At 39.8% G+C, this 15,240-nt stretch overlaps 1 protein-coding gene across 5 annotated transcripts in view; it reads right to left on the reverse strand.

Annotated features, from left to right (window-relative positions):
• The window catches only part of FBXO38 (F-box protein 38), a 39,263-nt gene that overhangs the window by 9,560 nt on the left and 14,463 nt on the right, over positions 1 to 15,240 (reverse strand). For 3 of the 5 annotated variants that reach the window (XM_019506456.1, XM_019506455.1, XM_019506460.1), the window contains 7 exons: positions 14,916 to 15,138; positions 14,199 to 14,318; positions 12,840 to 13,019; positions 8,999 to 9,724; positions 4,112 to 4,212; positions 2,195 to 2,297; positions 573 to 739 (listed from right to left, as the gene is read on the reverse strand). In XM_019506456.1, the coding sequence (XP_019362001.1) occupies positions 573 to 739; positions 2,195 to 2,297; positions 4,112 to 4,212; positions 8,999 to 9,724; positions 12,840 to 13,019; positions 14,199 to 14,318; positions 14,916 to 15,138 (1,620 nt within the window). The remainder of the gene's footprint in view (positions 1 to 572; positions 740 to 2,194; positions 2,298 to 4,111; positions 4,213 to 8,998; positions 9,725 to 12,839; positions 13,020 to 14,198; positions 14,319 to 14,915; positions 15,139 to 15,240) is intronic. The other 2 variants (XM_019506457.1, XM_019506459.1) reach the window with 2 other exon arrangements.

Here is a 15,240-nt window from a genome sequence, read left to right on the forward strand (position 1 = left end):
TGGTCTTCCAATCTGAGAGTAAGCTATTTGTGGAGTATCTCTGTCCTTATAAGGCAACGGGGCCTACTACAAGCAAAGAATAGGACTATAGGTAGAGGTCTAGCTTTCTGGTCAACAGGTTAACTAATATTCCCCTATTTAGCCACCCTGACTCAGAAAGACCATCAACTGCTTTTGCCTGTAAATGACTGTGTAGTTACATGCATACTAATAATTGTTCTTATGGCATACTATGAACCACTAGTTACATGGCTCAGCATTGACTTTTTTACAGTGTTTTTAATGCAGTGAACTTCATCTTTGGAGCTAGTAAGGGACTGTAACAAATTCAAGATTTAAAATGAGTAATGAAGTTTCAAACCTGTGCTGAAAGCAGTAAGCAGGAAAGAAGCTGATGGCAATATAGTCTGGTCTCAAGAAAATGAATCTCTTAGACTACCATATTTCTCTTCCAGAAAACAAAAAGAGAAGTGAATGAAAAATAAAAATGAAGTGAGCAGAGGTGGAAAAAAAAAAAATAAGTAACCAGAGCTTCAAATTCTTCACTAGTTAACTAAAAACTGGCTGGGTACCTGCTGCATTGGACGAAGGTAAATGATCCGGTTTCTCTCTGGCGGCATCCTCAGTATTTGATCTAGTACCTGATCCATGTTTAACTTCTTACACTGAGCATAGTCAAATCGATTGACAATTGGTGCATTCTCTACTTTTAGGTGCTTTAGTACACGACATCTTGTAGCTATAAATTACAAACAAACAAAGCTTTAAAAGCAACAATAAATTCAAAATAACATGCAATAGGCTTGATCTGAATGTTTTTTCAATGTTTTGCAAAGCAGACTGCTTAGTAAAGAAGCAACTAATATTTATATAAAGGACAGTTACTGAATTGTGTTTATACAGCTGACAGCTTAAATAAAAAATTTAACGTGTTTTTTAAATTTTCTTCTATAGAACAATCTACCTATGAAAATGGAATATTTTTATTGGTAAAGAGCTATGCAGCTATAATCCACTTCCTCCTATCATGTCTAGAAACACTTGTACTTAGCTGATTAGTTAACACAAAAATGTGCTCTAAACAGCTCTGTGGATTAAACTTAATCTATGCAATCAAATTCCAGTTTCTTCTAATTGCATAGAGAAATTAATCAGTTTGGGTAAGGGAGGCACTGCTACGTATTGCAGATGTTGATGTAAACAGAGTAAATGAACTGGTGTTTTAGGTGGAAATATGCATGCAGATTAGAACGTGAAAATGTACAAGAGGCAAGATTTCTTTGGGTGATATCTTTATCCCAACTATAGTTGGTCCAGTAAAAGGTATCACCCTAAGAAATCCTGGCTTCCCACAATTTCTGGATCATCACAGCTACGATATCACTTGCAGTAAAGTAACATACACAAAGTGACATTATATGATATAAATCTGTTTTGAATATTAGGCTTTCAAGAAGGAAAACACAATTGTGTCAGTTAAATAACTGGGAGTTCTGTGAACACAGAGACAAGTGACAGGGAAAAACAAGGTATTTCAACTAATTTTATCAACTTCCAACTATTACAGTTATTCCAAGCAAAACTTTCCTTGCCAGATGGCTGTCATGTGATATTACATTCCTTACTTTTTAGATATTAACCTTTACTAAATCTGTTATAGCTTGAATAGTGGTTCTCAACCTTTTTTGGACTCAAGGCATCCTTCACTGGACTTGAGGCACTCCTCCATAGCTTCTGTGAATTGAGTGGGATCCAATTTTTAAAAAATAATTTGTATATTACAGTGCTTACATCTTTGCAGAGTAGCAGAGCAGTGGGGGGCAAAGGGAGTGGGAGATAGGCTAGGCAAGGACACAAGCTTGAGACTGTGCTTATCTCTTCACACCTCTTGGTATCCAAAGGATCTGGCATCACCCTGGTTGAGAATCAGTGAGCTAGAGAATTAAGAAACTGAAATGGAGAAGCCCTGATTTACTTCATTATATATCCTTCAGTTACTAATCTATCAAGTACTGAATCTAATATTTAACTAAAAGACTGATGAAAATGGAATGAGCAGTGGCCCAGTAGCATCGCCTTACAGAATGTTTAATGTGACACCCATATAATCTGAGTAGACAGAAGAGACAGTATATGCTCTTGGGGAAATAGAGAGAAAGACTCGATGAGTGCCTTGACAATATTAACTACATACCATGGATGAACATCATTTTGGGGCAGTCTTTCAGCACCAGGTCTGTTATTCCACAATTGGTCAATGTGATCCCAACAAGGTTTTTGGATTTTAAAGTCAGCACCTAGCAATGATTTAAGAATAAAAATCTATATGATAGGATGAATACAAAATTAATTTAAAAGATTACTTTCAAAGAGAAAAAATGCCAAGAACAGCAATGGCCATTCTGTAAGAAATGTTCTAGGACAGTGGTTCTGAACCTTTTGTGTACCAGGACCCATCTGTAAACATCAATGGCAAGTCCCAAACCAGTGCCCCTCACTCCCAACCCACTGCTCCCTGCCTCCACAGTATGGGGCAGGGGTTGGGTGTGTGGGGCAGGAGGGGTCTGTCTGTGGGGAATGCCCCCCCCCCAAGCAGCCCCTTGCAGGCTGGAACTCCTTTAAAGGAGAATCCATTTTTGAAGTTTGTTGATCCATTTTTACAGTTTGTTCACAACTCTTTCACATATTCTTGCAACCCACTTTTGGGTCACAACCCATGGATTGAGAAACACTCTTCTAGGAAATACTTCAATTTGGGATATTATCCAGTGTAAATAATGGCACTAGCCTGGAACAGGTAATGGAGGTAATTGAGATATCCCTAGAAAGGAAAAAGCAGGACTTGTGTTGCTGATCAGCACTGGCATAAAATACGAATTAAAACTAACTTGCATTTTTAGACCCACAGTTGTGGCCCAAAACATACTTCCCAGAAGCTGTAATTGATTCAATACAAAAATACTCTCAAGTCAGAAGCTCCTACGGCCACTGACCCTCCCACTTCTCACAATTCCGATTGGACGGAAAGGTTGTAGAGTGGTCCATGAAAGCTTCTGAGGGTTGACAATTACACTGATCTTTTGTTTAAATGCAGAACAGTTACAGCATGAAGAATCAGTTTGAACCTCCTATACATGCTGCATTTCATCAGTGGGGCTCAGAACAGGAAATTTTATATAGTGAAGAGGGAATTTAATCTCTCCAGCTCATTCAGTCTTTTATTTCTGATACCACTGTCAGGGAAATAAAAGTAAGTAGATACAGAGGAAAAATAATTTCAGAGATTACAAAGATAGGGTGAAAGCACTAGCAATAGGAAATGGGGAAAGAAATTCAATTTGCATTTCTTAATTAGCTTTTCAAAAAAGATCCAGCAAATGTTGTGACTGTACTATTAGCACAAAAAGAAACAGAACAATTAAGCCATGGGGGAACCAATTATTTGCAAATGCTATTAAAAACGCACTCAGAGAGGGAAAAGCATGTTTTAAAACTTTTCAGCAATATATGTTACTTGTATCTACAAATTGTAATACTCTCTTTTTTTAAATCTGGCAGGGTCACTTTCAAATACAGCAATTTTGAGAGAGGCTAGTCACACTTTGATAAATAATCTCCTATACTCCTTACAGAACTTCTAATTATAAAACAGACCAAAAAACCAATGAGCACTTTAAGAGCAATTTACCCCTCTTGAGTTATCCTAGCCTGAAAGGAAATCACTTTATGGCAAAATTAGCTCAAGCTGCTGAGTCTCCATCGGCACTGCACTCAGTTATACACGGTGCTATGATCTCTGAGGACACACCCCATATTCCTTAGAGCTGGAATAACTTGCGCTGCCCTATGAATCCTTTCCCAGTTAACTGGGGGCAGGTATGTCTGTCCTATACAAGCATGCAGGAAGACCTGGTAGAACTGTGTGTGGAAAGTCATTCAAGAGCTGGTAGCACTCAGCTGGGACTAATTTTTACATGGAAAGGATTTTAGTTAGGGCCCAAACTATTTACAAGTCTGTTTGACTCTGTAGCCAAGACAAGCCTGTAGTGTCAATATTAATACTTTTTCCCTGCCTGGAAAACCCTATAGCAGGTGTAGAAAGAAGTCTCACTTGAACATGGTCATCCTCAATAACAGGATCGCTAGTGCTTGTTGACTTGTCTGCTGTCCTTTTTCGCTTTGCTGTTTGTCGAGACTTTGGCTTGGCTACCTCTGGGGAGAAAAATAAAAAAGTTAAAGCAAGCCTCTCCTGTGTTTACGAACCAAGTGAAAAGCAATAACATTTCCTATCTGAACACCTTCAACAGTATCCTAATGCTCAAGGTTCTTCAAAACAACCACTGGATCAAGTCAGTGACTGAGCTGACTTTTTGACTATAACCACACCCTTCAATTGCACCAAAAGCATTTTTAGGTTTATTGCCCAAATCCATTCGAACTCCAAATTCAATCCATTTAAACTGAATGTACAGGTGAGGACACAATCACTTGTCCACTGTCCCACAGCGAGAGACTGTAAGGGAGAGGGAAGAAGCAGCTAGTTCTAACCACCAGACAATATGCCATTCCCTGAAGAGTTATTTTTTCAATAATAAATGAACCTTATTAGGCTTTTAAATCGTTAGCCGTCTTAAATAGACTTATCCTGTTTGTATATCTCCTTTGCTTCATTTTTAATTTGCACTTCAGAGTTCTCCTTTTCCCCTTATACTGCAAGGCAGACGGTGCCCAGAAGCTCCTTACATTAAGTTTCAGTGATCTGTATGTCAGAGGAAACCCTGACATCAAATGTAGAAGGTTGCTTTATTTGCATTTTAAAACACAAGATTCTACATGGAAATGATAATAAACAGCACCCTCACCACTCCATTTTTCTGCAATAGTCATATCCTTCTACTTATGCAAAAATTACATTTATAAAATATGTATTAAATTTCAATGCCCTCTGCAAGTACAGTAGGTTAATATTTCAATTAAAAGAAACACCCTTTGACTAGGGAGAGAAATTACACATTAACCAGTGTAAGTGATCAGAAACCAGTTCCAATCTGTAACACAATAGAAGTTCAGTGCACACAAACTGCTTTCAAAACGTCTGAAACTGGTTTAAGATAAACCTGGATGGACGTAGTTTCAGACTTAACTGATTTAGGTTAAATCAGTTTATTGAACTGTTCCAGATCCCCTCCAGATTCAAGTTAACTCTCAGTCCCAGCATCCCAGGATGCTTTGCACCTCCCCTGTAAATACCCACACCTCCCAAGGTGGGAGGGCTAGGCTTGCCGTAAGCTGTCTGTTCCAGCTAAGCAGGGAGGAGCGTTCTAATGCCTCCCAGCTTCTGGCCTGGACAACTGCAGCAATGTGGTTGCATTTCTGAAATCAAAAGTGAATGTCTGTTCACTTATTGGTTCAATCTACGCAGCTTAGACTAACCTGCGAAGATTGAATCAACTCAGCATCAGAGTTTCTGACCATCTGTACTTAGCCTTTGTGTTAAATGGATGGGAGTTTAAAGAGGAACACAGTCAAGGTAAGGAGACTAAGTGTTGTTTTACTCACAGAAATACTCAAGCTTAGGTGTACTTAACTTAGTACTTTATCTCCTCCTTTAGATAAAAATGGTGATATTTACAGGAGTAGTCTGAAAAAGGATAGTGTAGAATAATAAGGAGAAGTATTACAAGAATTGATCATCCTCATAGGGAAAAAAAACTCATACAAAGAAAGACTAGGTTTTATTACTCAGAAAAGAAACAAGAGGGGACATAAGAAAATATATAAAACAACAAATAATAAAGCCATGGTAGATTAGGAGCTTCTGCTTTTCTCTTATTACAGGAATAAATGGACCTTCAATGAAGTTAAAGTGTAGTAAAGTCAACTCTAAAAAGGAAATACTTTTTCTTAAAATGCATAATTAATCTGTAGAATCTGTTACAACAAGATGATGCGACAGCCAAGTACTCAGCAAGATTACACTCCTATGTGGATAACATGAATATTTTTTGTTATAGTTAGAAGTTAAATTTCAAAAGAACACGAAACCTCGTGCTTCAGAGCTAAAGCCAATCTTTAGCGATCAGATCTCAAAATGAGACTGTGTTATGGGGGGGGAAGGGGAGGAGCACGGGAGAGCAAAGGGGAAAGAAAAGTTTATCCCACATTTGCTGCTACATGGTTCTTACATCTTCTTCTGAAGCATCTGGTGCTGGCCACTGTCGGAGACTAGATGGACCCTGGGTTTGATCCAGTCTGGCAATTCCTAAGTGTTCAGGAGAATGGGACACGGGTAAATTTCACTGGACGGCCAGTACACAGAAACAGAACTAATAAGAATGGAGGGGGACAAGATACAGAAGAACAGCTAATGGCTTCTGAAATCCAGGGCCAGGGGATGATAATTTGTGCACTCCCTCATTACTGTAGGGAAAACTGAATTAGAGATATATAAATAAAATTACACATATACCCAGAACTCTATTGCCTGCTTCTGCTACAAACCAACAAAAACTTGAAGTTATTTTCAGGAAACTGAGCAGAGGTGTGACATAACAAGAAAAAAAATTTTAGCCAACTAATCATGACAGTGTTCTTAAAATTGGATAACCTACTGCTGAGTGCTGCTTTTGAAATTACCCTTTCTGTAGGCTTTTGTGACATGCCATTTCTTCATTCACCTTTGTCAGGTTTGGCATTGTTACAAAGTTCTCAAGATGCTAGCACTGCAAGCCTGAGGGCATGATGTTATACCCTGACATTATTTCAAAGCAAGATATACTACTGCTAAGAACAGAAAAGAAAATTAAACACAAACTATTTAGTGACTCTACATCCGGAAAGCAGTCATGTAAAACAGCCTCTTAATTGCAACCACCATTCCACTTTTAACTGAGACGCCTAGGGCTCAGGTTACAAACTGCAGTATTTATGGGCATCATTTAGAGGACTCCTAGCTTGGAATATGCAGTATGAAATTGTAATTATTATTCAATCAGAAGTTTATATTACCCTATATTGAGCAGGCAACTCACGTATCATCATTTGGCAGCATTTCCTGACGGTTTCACAGATCACATAAGCACAGTGAAACAGTCACTTAGTTGCAACATAAGAAAACATCACACAGGCTGACTTATACACCATATACAACCCAGGCAAGGAAATCATCTTTTTAGAGGACTTAATGTGGATTTAACTGTGAAATGCAATTAAAAAATGAATCCCAAGGCAGGGTTCAATAAGATGCTTATTAAATGACAAAACCATTTTTACTTGAGGTTCTCAGTGTAATTAGTATTGTATACTTCAATATACTTTTCCCCCTTTTGCAGGCTTGTCTATGATATCAGTAAATATTTCACTCTTTCATCAGCCATATTAAGCAAAGAAACAAGTTAATATTCAGACGCTGGAGACAAGGTTAAACAATTACTCAAGACAAATAATTATAGAAGTTTCACTATCGCAAATAAGTTATGGAAGCTAAAAACCACTATTTCACTTTGATCCAGAACATAAGCCCCAAACAATAAAGCATGAAATGCAAAACATTTATTCAAACCGTGTGGGAAAAATGTCCTTAGTTTTTTAAAGAAAAGGCCAAATTTACAGTAAACATAAATGAATGTTTTGTTCCAGTCTGATAGGGAAAAAAAGATTATAATGGCCAAAAAAGAAGGAATGTTATTGGCCTGAATATCCAGGCATAGCCCTACAAAACTAAACTAATACATCAAGCCTGGGACTCTGCTTCCAGCATCAGCTGATACCTGGTAACACAGAACAAACACTGCAGAGATTACAGAGGTAAGTGCACGCATGCAGGCACTTGGGGTACTAACTTCTGACTTCTGCAGGCAATCAGGTTATCTGCTGAATATGAAATATGAAGACGCTTAGCTTAATTAAGGAAACTGATATTTGGTTAAGAACCAAGCTTAACAGGCAACACTATTTTGGGGAAGATACCCTAGTATAATATGGAAGTAATAATGCACAGGTTTTAACAGAATTAGGAAATGGAAAATTCAAAGTGAGTACCAGCATAACTTCTTGACCCTGAGATGTATCTAACTGTGAAAAGGCGCCCTAGGATAAGTGATTTAAGCTTTGTCAGTATTTGGGACATTAACTGGATAAACACTAGCAAAAGCAGTGTTGGAATCAATCATTCTTTATGAGCAGAAATATCGATTCAATGACTTGATATTTCCTCTCTCTGCTATGATTCTATAATTTCACCTTTATTTGCTGTTCCATTTTACCTGATGTCCCAAGGCAGGAATTCTAGGTATCTGGAAAAAATATTTTCAAGTACCAGCCTAGCCAATGTGGAAGCTACAGCTACTTGGACGCTGAAACCTTGTATAATGAAGTAGGACATACCAACAAATTCCCTCCTTCCATTCTAAATTTCAGATTTTTTCCATCACTTCTCTTTTCATTCTAGGTACTGTGCAAAATGTTTTGTGAAGAACACACTTTACAACAAATCCATTAGTCAAGCTGCACACACCTAAGGGATCTCAATATGCAGGTGTCTTACATATCTGTGCATGCTAGGTTGAGTAATAATTACAATTCATGTTATTGGTTGATAATTTAATGCAATTATTGTATTAATCTTTGTCCACTGGCTGAGACTTCAGGATTCCTGATGTTTCCCTTGTGAAAAGTAACGCTTAAATAAGCAAGCAAGTCTTCTTTTTTAGGGAACAATCAAACAAAACCCAACAAAACCTTGCAAGTGTTTTTCAGCTGTAGTAAATATGTACAACATGTAAACAGATGAAATAACACTGAGATTACTCATGATTATTGAGAAAGACTGATGGACTTAAGCACTTATGAAGCCAACAACAAAATGGCCTTTTGCTCTGGCCCACTGGTTTAACTCAAAGTTTTATGGGGTAATGTGAAATGTTAAGAGTTACAAAAATACTTACTGCTCCCATATGAAACAGTAACTCTGAAATAAACAGAGGAGGCGGGGCCCTACCTGATTCAGACACCAAAGGGACATGAGATAGTTTGCTTCTGGCTCTTGTTAGAGGCCGGCGGGGATACTCTTCTTTATACTTCATCTCATAGCTCCGTGGCTGTAAGCTAGTGCTCTCCTCCACAGTTGCAGGCCCACAAACACTCCTACTAGTCCTCTCATCACTTGCCTCTCCTGCAGGCCCACAGTCTGGCAGAGTCCTAAGTGAGAAATCTGACCCAGTGTTATTTGTTCCATTTTGACTGCAAGCCCCACTAGTGGATGGGCATTCCCCATCAGAGCACCTGTTAGTCCTTCTTTGTGGTTCTTGGTGCTTATAGCAGGAGCACCTAGAGTACATAGAGCTCTCCTCATTGTCTCTCTCAGCAGAGCCTTCGCTCTTACAAGGGGAGCAGACACACTGCCTAGATTCATCTGCAGCCGCTGGACTGGTTCCAGCGGAGTGACTACTAGCTGTCCTTGCACAGTCCACGCTTGGAGAAGCAACATTGCAGGAACTGGGGGCCCCTGTGGATCCCGTAGAATTACTGCAACCTGGGTAAGAATCTTTGTTTTTGTTCCTCTCAGGCATGTCACTGGCTGCTTTCATATCTGCTTTAATCTGCTCACTGGTTACTTGACAGCCTTTCTCACAGCTGCTCTCCTCAGCATGGAACTGCTTTGCCTGGCCCATTTGGTTGGCACTGCATCTCTTCCTCAATGGAGTCTTGCCTTTACCACTCACTGCTGATAAAAAAATAATTAAGCATGAGAGAACAATTGAGTAACCAAGTGTGAAGTTCCAATAAGTGCAGAATAGCTCTCCATAAGACACCAGTTAAAATGGACTGCAGGCTAGAGTTCAGGAGCAAGAGCCTACAGTTTGGCAGTTATGACTCATTCTGAAGTTACAGGAAATTAAAACTTAATTCTATCAGCTGCTGAATATCTTCACTGTTCTTAAGCCATTCATTTGAACTGACATACATCCAGGCAAATGCAGCAGCACAGGAGGCACACACTGGCTGCACATACCTACTGCTTTCACAGGACAGCTAACTAATTAAAAAAGGCCAAAATGTAAGAACATATTTTAATCCTATATTTTCAAGAGGCTAAATAAGAACTTAGAACTTTAAACCTTCAAAGGCCAAGCACCATTAACCCCACTTCAAAAGGCAAGGAATGATGAGTGTATGTTGTTCCCAATTTACAGAGACAAGGAGACAGAAGGAGTGTAAAAACCAACATCAGAACTCAGGATTTTCTACCTTCGCTTAATTTATTATTGTCCTAGCCCTTTGCTCAGTCTATTAAATCAAACTACTCCCAGCAGCATCATTGTAAAGCCTTCCAAATGTACCTCAATTCTGACTTGAACCTAGCTCAGGGTATTTCAACTCAGCACTGTATCACTCTATGGGCTTCCCTTGCATTGAAACTACTGCCTTGCCAACATGTACCAGAATGACAAGTGATCTGATATGGAGATTCATAGATATTAGGATTGGAAGGGACCTCAGCAAATCATCGAGTCTGACCCTCTGCCCAGAGCAGGAGAGTGCTGTGGTCAGATGACCCCAGCCAGGTGCATGTCTAGACTCCTCTTAAAGACCCCCAAGGTAGGAGAGAGCACCATCATCCTTGGAAGCCCATTCCAGATTCTGGCAACCCTTACTGTAAAGAAGTTCTTCCCAATGTCTAACCTGAATTTGCTCTCCACCAGTTTTGGCCGTAATTTCTAGTTACTCCAAGGGATGCCCTGATAAACAGAGAACCCTTATCCCTTGCTGTCCCCCACAGTGAATTCAGAGACGGCCACAAGATCACCTCCTGGCCTTCTCTTGTGGAAGCTGAAGAGATTCAGGTCCCTCAATCTCTCCTCATAGGGCCCTACCTGCAGGCCCCTAACCATATGAGTGGTCCTCCTCTGAACCCTCTCAAGGTTATCCACATCCCTCTTGAAATACAGCACCCAAAACTGGACGCAGTACTCCAGCTATGGCCTTGCCAGTGCTGCATAGAGAGGAAGTATCACCTCCCTGGACCTGTTTGTTGGTTAGCACCTGCTAATACATGATAAAAGTGTGGTTAGCTTTACTGATCACTTCATCACATTGAAAACTCATGTTTATCTTGGAGTCAACTCCAAGATCCCTTTTTGCTACAGTGCTGCAGAGAGGGTCATCCCCCAGCCTGTAAATGTGTTTGTGATTCCCTCCCCCTAGGTGCAGCACTTTGCATTTGTCTTTGTTGAATTGCATCCTGTTCTGTTCTGCCCACTTCTCCAACCTGTCCAGATCCGCCTAGATTCATTCCCCGTCCACTAGTGTGGTTACTTTACCCCGCAATTTGGTGTCATCCGCAAATTTGGACAGAATGGTCTCCACGCCCTCATCCAAATCACTGATGAAGACACTGAACAGCAATGGTCCAAGGACCATAACCTAGGGGAACTCTACTGCCCACCATCTTTCCAGGTCAACGCCGACCTGTCCACCACCATTCTCTGGGTATGTCCCATTAGCCAATTTGCCACCCACCTGACCATGTAATCATCTATGTCACAGCCGCTCAATTTATTTATAAGAATAGGATGAGATATCATATCAAAGGCTTTCTTAAAATCCAGGTAGATGACATCAGAGCTATAATCAGCTATAAAACAGGGAGCCATCAAATTCATTCTCACATCGTATTTCAGGCTAATTAGTTCTCAGCTCTGAGTAAGTGAAAGGCTAGCAGAGAAAACTAAGTCATTATACCTCACCACAAAACTAGACTTTTAATATCCAATTCAGTTAGCTATTGCAACTCCTAGAACTCTGTGTGTATTTCATGTGGTAGTTATTTACAGTATAAAATTCAATTTTTACTTCCTCTTCCTGTTTGAAAGAGTCCTAGCTAAAGAATGAGCAGATGAAAGCTATAAAAAAATATTGAGAAATCTATGTTGCTGGTGAAGCAGCATACAGCAGTGCACAGGGACCTGACCTGGAGTGAGGAGACATGCGTTATATTTTGTCTTAGTCACAAACCATCTGTGCTCTCTTTAGCAAATTATAATCACTTCCTTGTGCCTTTCCACCTATTGTCTATCTTGCCCATTTAGAGTGTAGGCTATGGGCAGGGCTTGCCCTCTTATTTCTTTACAATGCACATTATAAAAGGGCCCAGTATTTGTTGGAGCCTCCAGGTGCTAGCAGATCTAAAAAATTATGAGAATAACAATAACAAGCCTTACTCCAAAGAAGTTCAGTTTGAGAGGAGAACAGCTCCCTGAGAGTCTTCTTCATTATTAGACTGCAACAGTCCCTTTAAAGGATAGGATTGGATCTGGTGTAGTTTTCCCAGGAAGTCTGCATTACTTATCAGATGACATCGTTGTTTCCCAACAACCCTTAACATTTGCTTATGAGCAAATGTTAAGCTGTTTATGAATGTACATGCTTTGATAGACAGTTAATGCAGACAACATTTGCATATCTGCCCCGAATTACATCAACTGCTTCAGGCACGGGATTGGACTAGATGACCTAAAGAGGTTCCTTCCAGCCCTACTTTTCTATGATACTGTGAACCAGCGATGTAATGGATGCATTTGAAAATGCACACACAAGCATGCGGCTATACTTCTACTTCTCAATTTGACGGTGCAAGTGCATAGTCATAGGTATTTATTCTACTGTTCCATTCTAGGTTGCAATGGTCTACAAAACCAAATCATTACCTAAGGGCAGGAGAAAGAAAACTGGACTCTTAAGTTTCAACCTTCCAATTAGCAAACTGCAGCTGTTGCCTACGATAACCCAACCCATATTAACCATTTCACCCCTTTAACAAACTGTACAAATTCTTTCACCTGAGGGCTCTCTGGTTTCCACTGGATCTCTAACTTTCTCTTCTCCATCTGAATAACTCTGTGCAATGCTGTTAGTAATGCAGGCTCTTGAAGTTCCCAGGTTATCTTCTTCATCCTCACTGTCTGAATCATGGACAGTGATAGGTCCAGCTTTTACAACGGGCTGAAGGCCACTGGGCCCTAAACCAGGGAACAATGCTGACAGTTCATTCACAAAAGTAGAGCAATACTATGAATTTCTACAAGTTTGGAAGTTCCAGAAGAGAGGGGTTTGGTTCATCTTAGCCAAACTCTGCTTATCCATTTGTGGATACAACATTAAAACTCAAATGCTACCAAATTAAAGTTTCAGTATAAAAATATAACTAAACCAAGCAAATAATGTTTATCAGAAAAAAGGAATATTAAGATGATCAGCTAAGAATTCCAGTTCCTGTAATGCTTCTCAGACTCAAATATTAACCAGTCTTCTCCACAACAGTGACAGATTAGAAGTGCAGTAACGGTGGAACTAACTAGGAATTCCTTGTGTGTTCAGCCATCAGAACCTGCATTCCTGAAAGGGAACGCTGGTTAGGACAACTGATATTAAACACCCCTGGAGCTGTTGGTAAACTTTCTCCTGGGCAACCACCAAAAATAAGCAGAGAAGATCCCCAGCGATTCAGCAATCTTCCTCTTAGCTGACACTGCAGTGTGTTGCTATGAGTATTAACCTAGGTTGTGTTTCAGAGTTCAACTCTGATGCTTCTTTTTGGCAAGAGTGCCAGTAACTGGAACCACACTGAGGTAGTAGATGCCACCATAGGTAAGGTAAGAAATGAACAGTGGCATGATATAAAATACCCCTTTTTTGGAAAAATCAATTAATTGAACTGACACTATGTTTTTATGCATTACTTGATATTGTTGGCAAATCAACAATTCAACATTCTACAAAATAAATGAAAAATCACGGGCAGCCTGATGCAACTCACTACTACAATTAAATTAGTGCTTATACAAGCTCCTGTGGTTACAGCAAAGTCAAGGAGGGGAGTCCATACATTATCATGGAAAGGAGGAGGCCATAAATTCAAAGCCTGAAACAAGGCACAGCAAGCTGAGAATATACAGGCCATTTGAGTGTTATTACACTACAGCATAAACCATGAGGCTTTAAGTATAATCCTTCACCCAATAAACAGAGAAAAATGGGAGTTGTTGAGATTGCTTTAAATCATATCTAGCTCTTGGCAGCATCTCAAATGTCCTGTGTGGCCTCAATGAAGAAAGCTGAGTCAGAAATAGACAGACCTAAAGCCTTTTGTAAGTGAGAAGAATGCTAAAGAAGAGGTTACTTTTCAGAGTCAGAATTACCTGCTTGCTCCTCATCAACATCCATAGGAATAACTGCCTGGCTATGAGCAACGGACTCATTCTGGACATCCACTGCAACCACTCCATCTTCTTGTGGAACCTCTTCCATATCATTTAGGGCTAAAGAGATGGAAACAACAGAAAGAGTTAAGAGAAATAAAACAAAGAACACAGCACTTCAAATTCCAGAGAAATACTGCTATGACTACCACCACCACCAACCACTTGTTTCCTCCCTGAGTATTAGGGATACACACTGAAGTTTCTTGTTGTGTAACTTTCAGTGCAGATCCCATTCTATGCTCATGTAAACAGCTCCTTTCTCTCAGAAAGTTTCTTGCATCATAGTGGGGTCATCTGGCTGAGAATGATGGGACAGATTTTTAAAGAGATATTTAGATGCCTAACTCTTCCTGATCCTTCTACTGCACAGTAAACATGATGGGATGCTAACAAACAACATGATACAAACTGATTCCTGGCCCAGTAAGCCCAGAAGATTCAAATGAATAACCAGAACTAGTCTGACCTTATATATAAACACTATATGCAGGAATATATAAAAGGATCTAAAGCAAAGCATTAAAGACATTATTTCACAAGAACCTTAAAGAGCTGTGTTTCAATATATATTCACTTTTTGCCTAAAGTCCCGTGCATATATAGCAATGAAAAAAAATCATTTCTTTTGGAGGCTCACAAAAGATCAGTGGTTACCCTCAGCTGCAATCTGCTGCTCTTCAGCCTGCCCATCTTGCCTTAACTCATTCTCCTCATTCTGATCATTTGGGTGTTGGTGGTTGTTGTGGTGGATGTTGGGATTGTTGTTGTTTTGGTGATTGTTGTTGTTGTCATTCTCGTTGTTGGAGTTCTGATTGCTGACCAGGGCAGATGAAACACCAATCCCTGTGCCTGCACTCAGACCTACACGAGCACACCCCTGAAAAATGCAATGGAGTTTCAGGATCAGTGATATTCACTCTCCATAATGGACCCTAACATTAACACAAAAGCTATTCTGTCCAAGAAGTGTAGGACTACA

The sequence above is a fragment of the Gavialis gangeticus genome, unplaced genomic scaffold (assembly GCF_001723915.1).
Source record: "Gavialis gangeticus isolate Ggan-Ray unplaced genomic scaffold, GavGan_comp1, whole genome shotgun sequence".
Taxonomy (NCBI): Eukaryota; Metazoa; Chordata; order Crocodylia; family Gavialidae; genus Gavialis; species Gavialis gangeticus.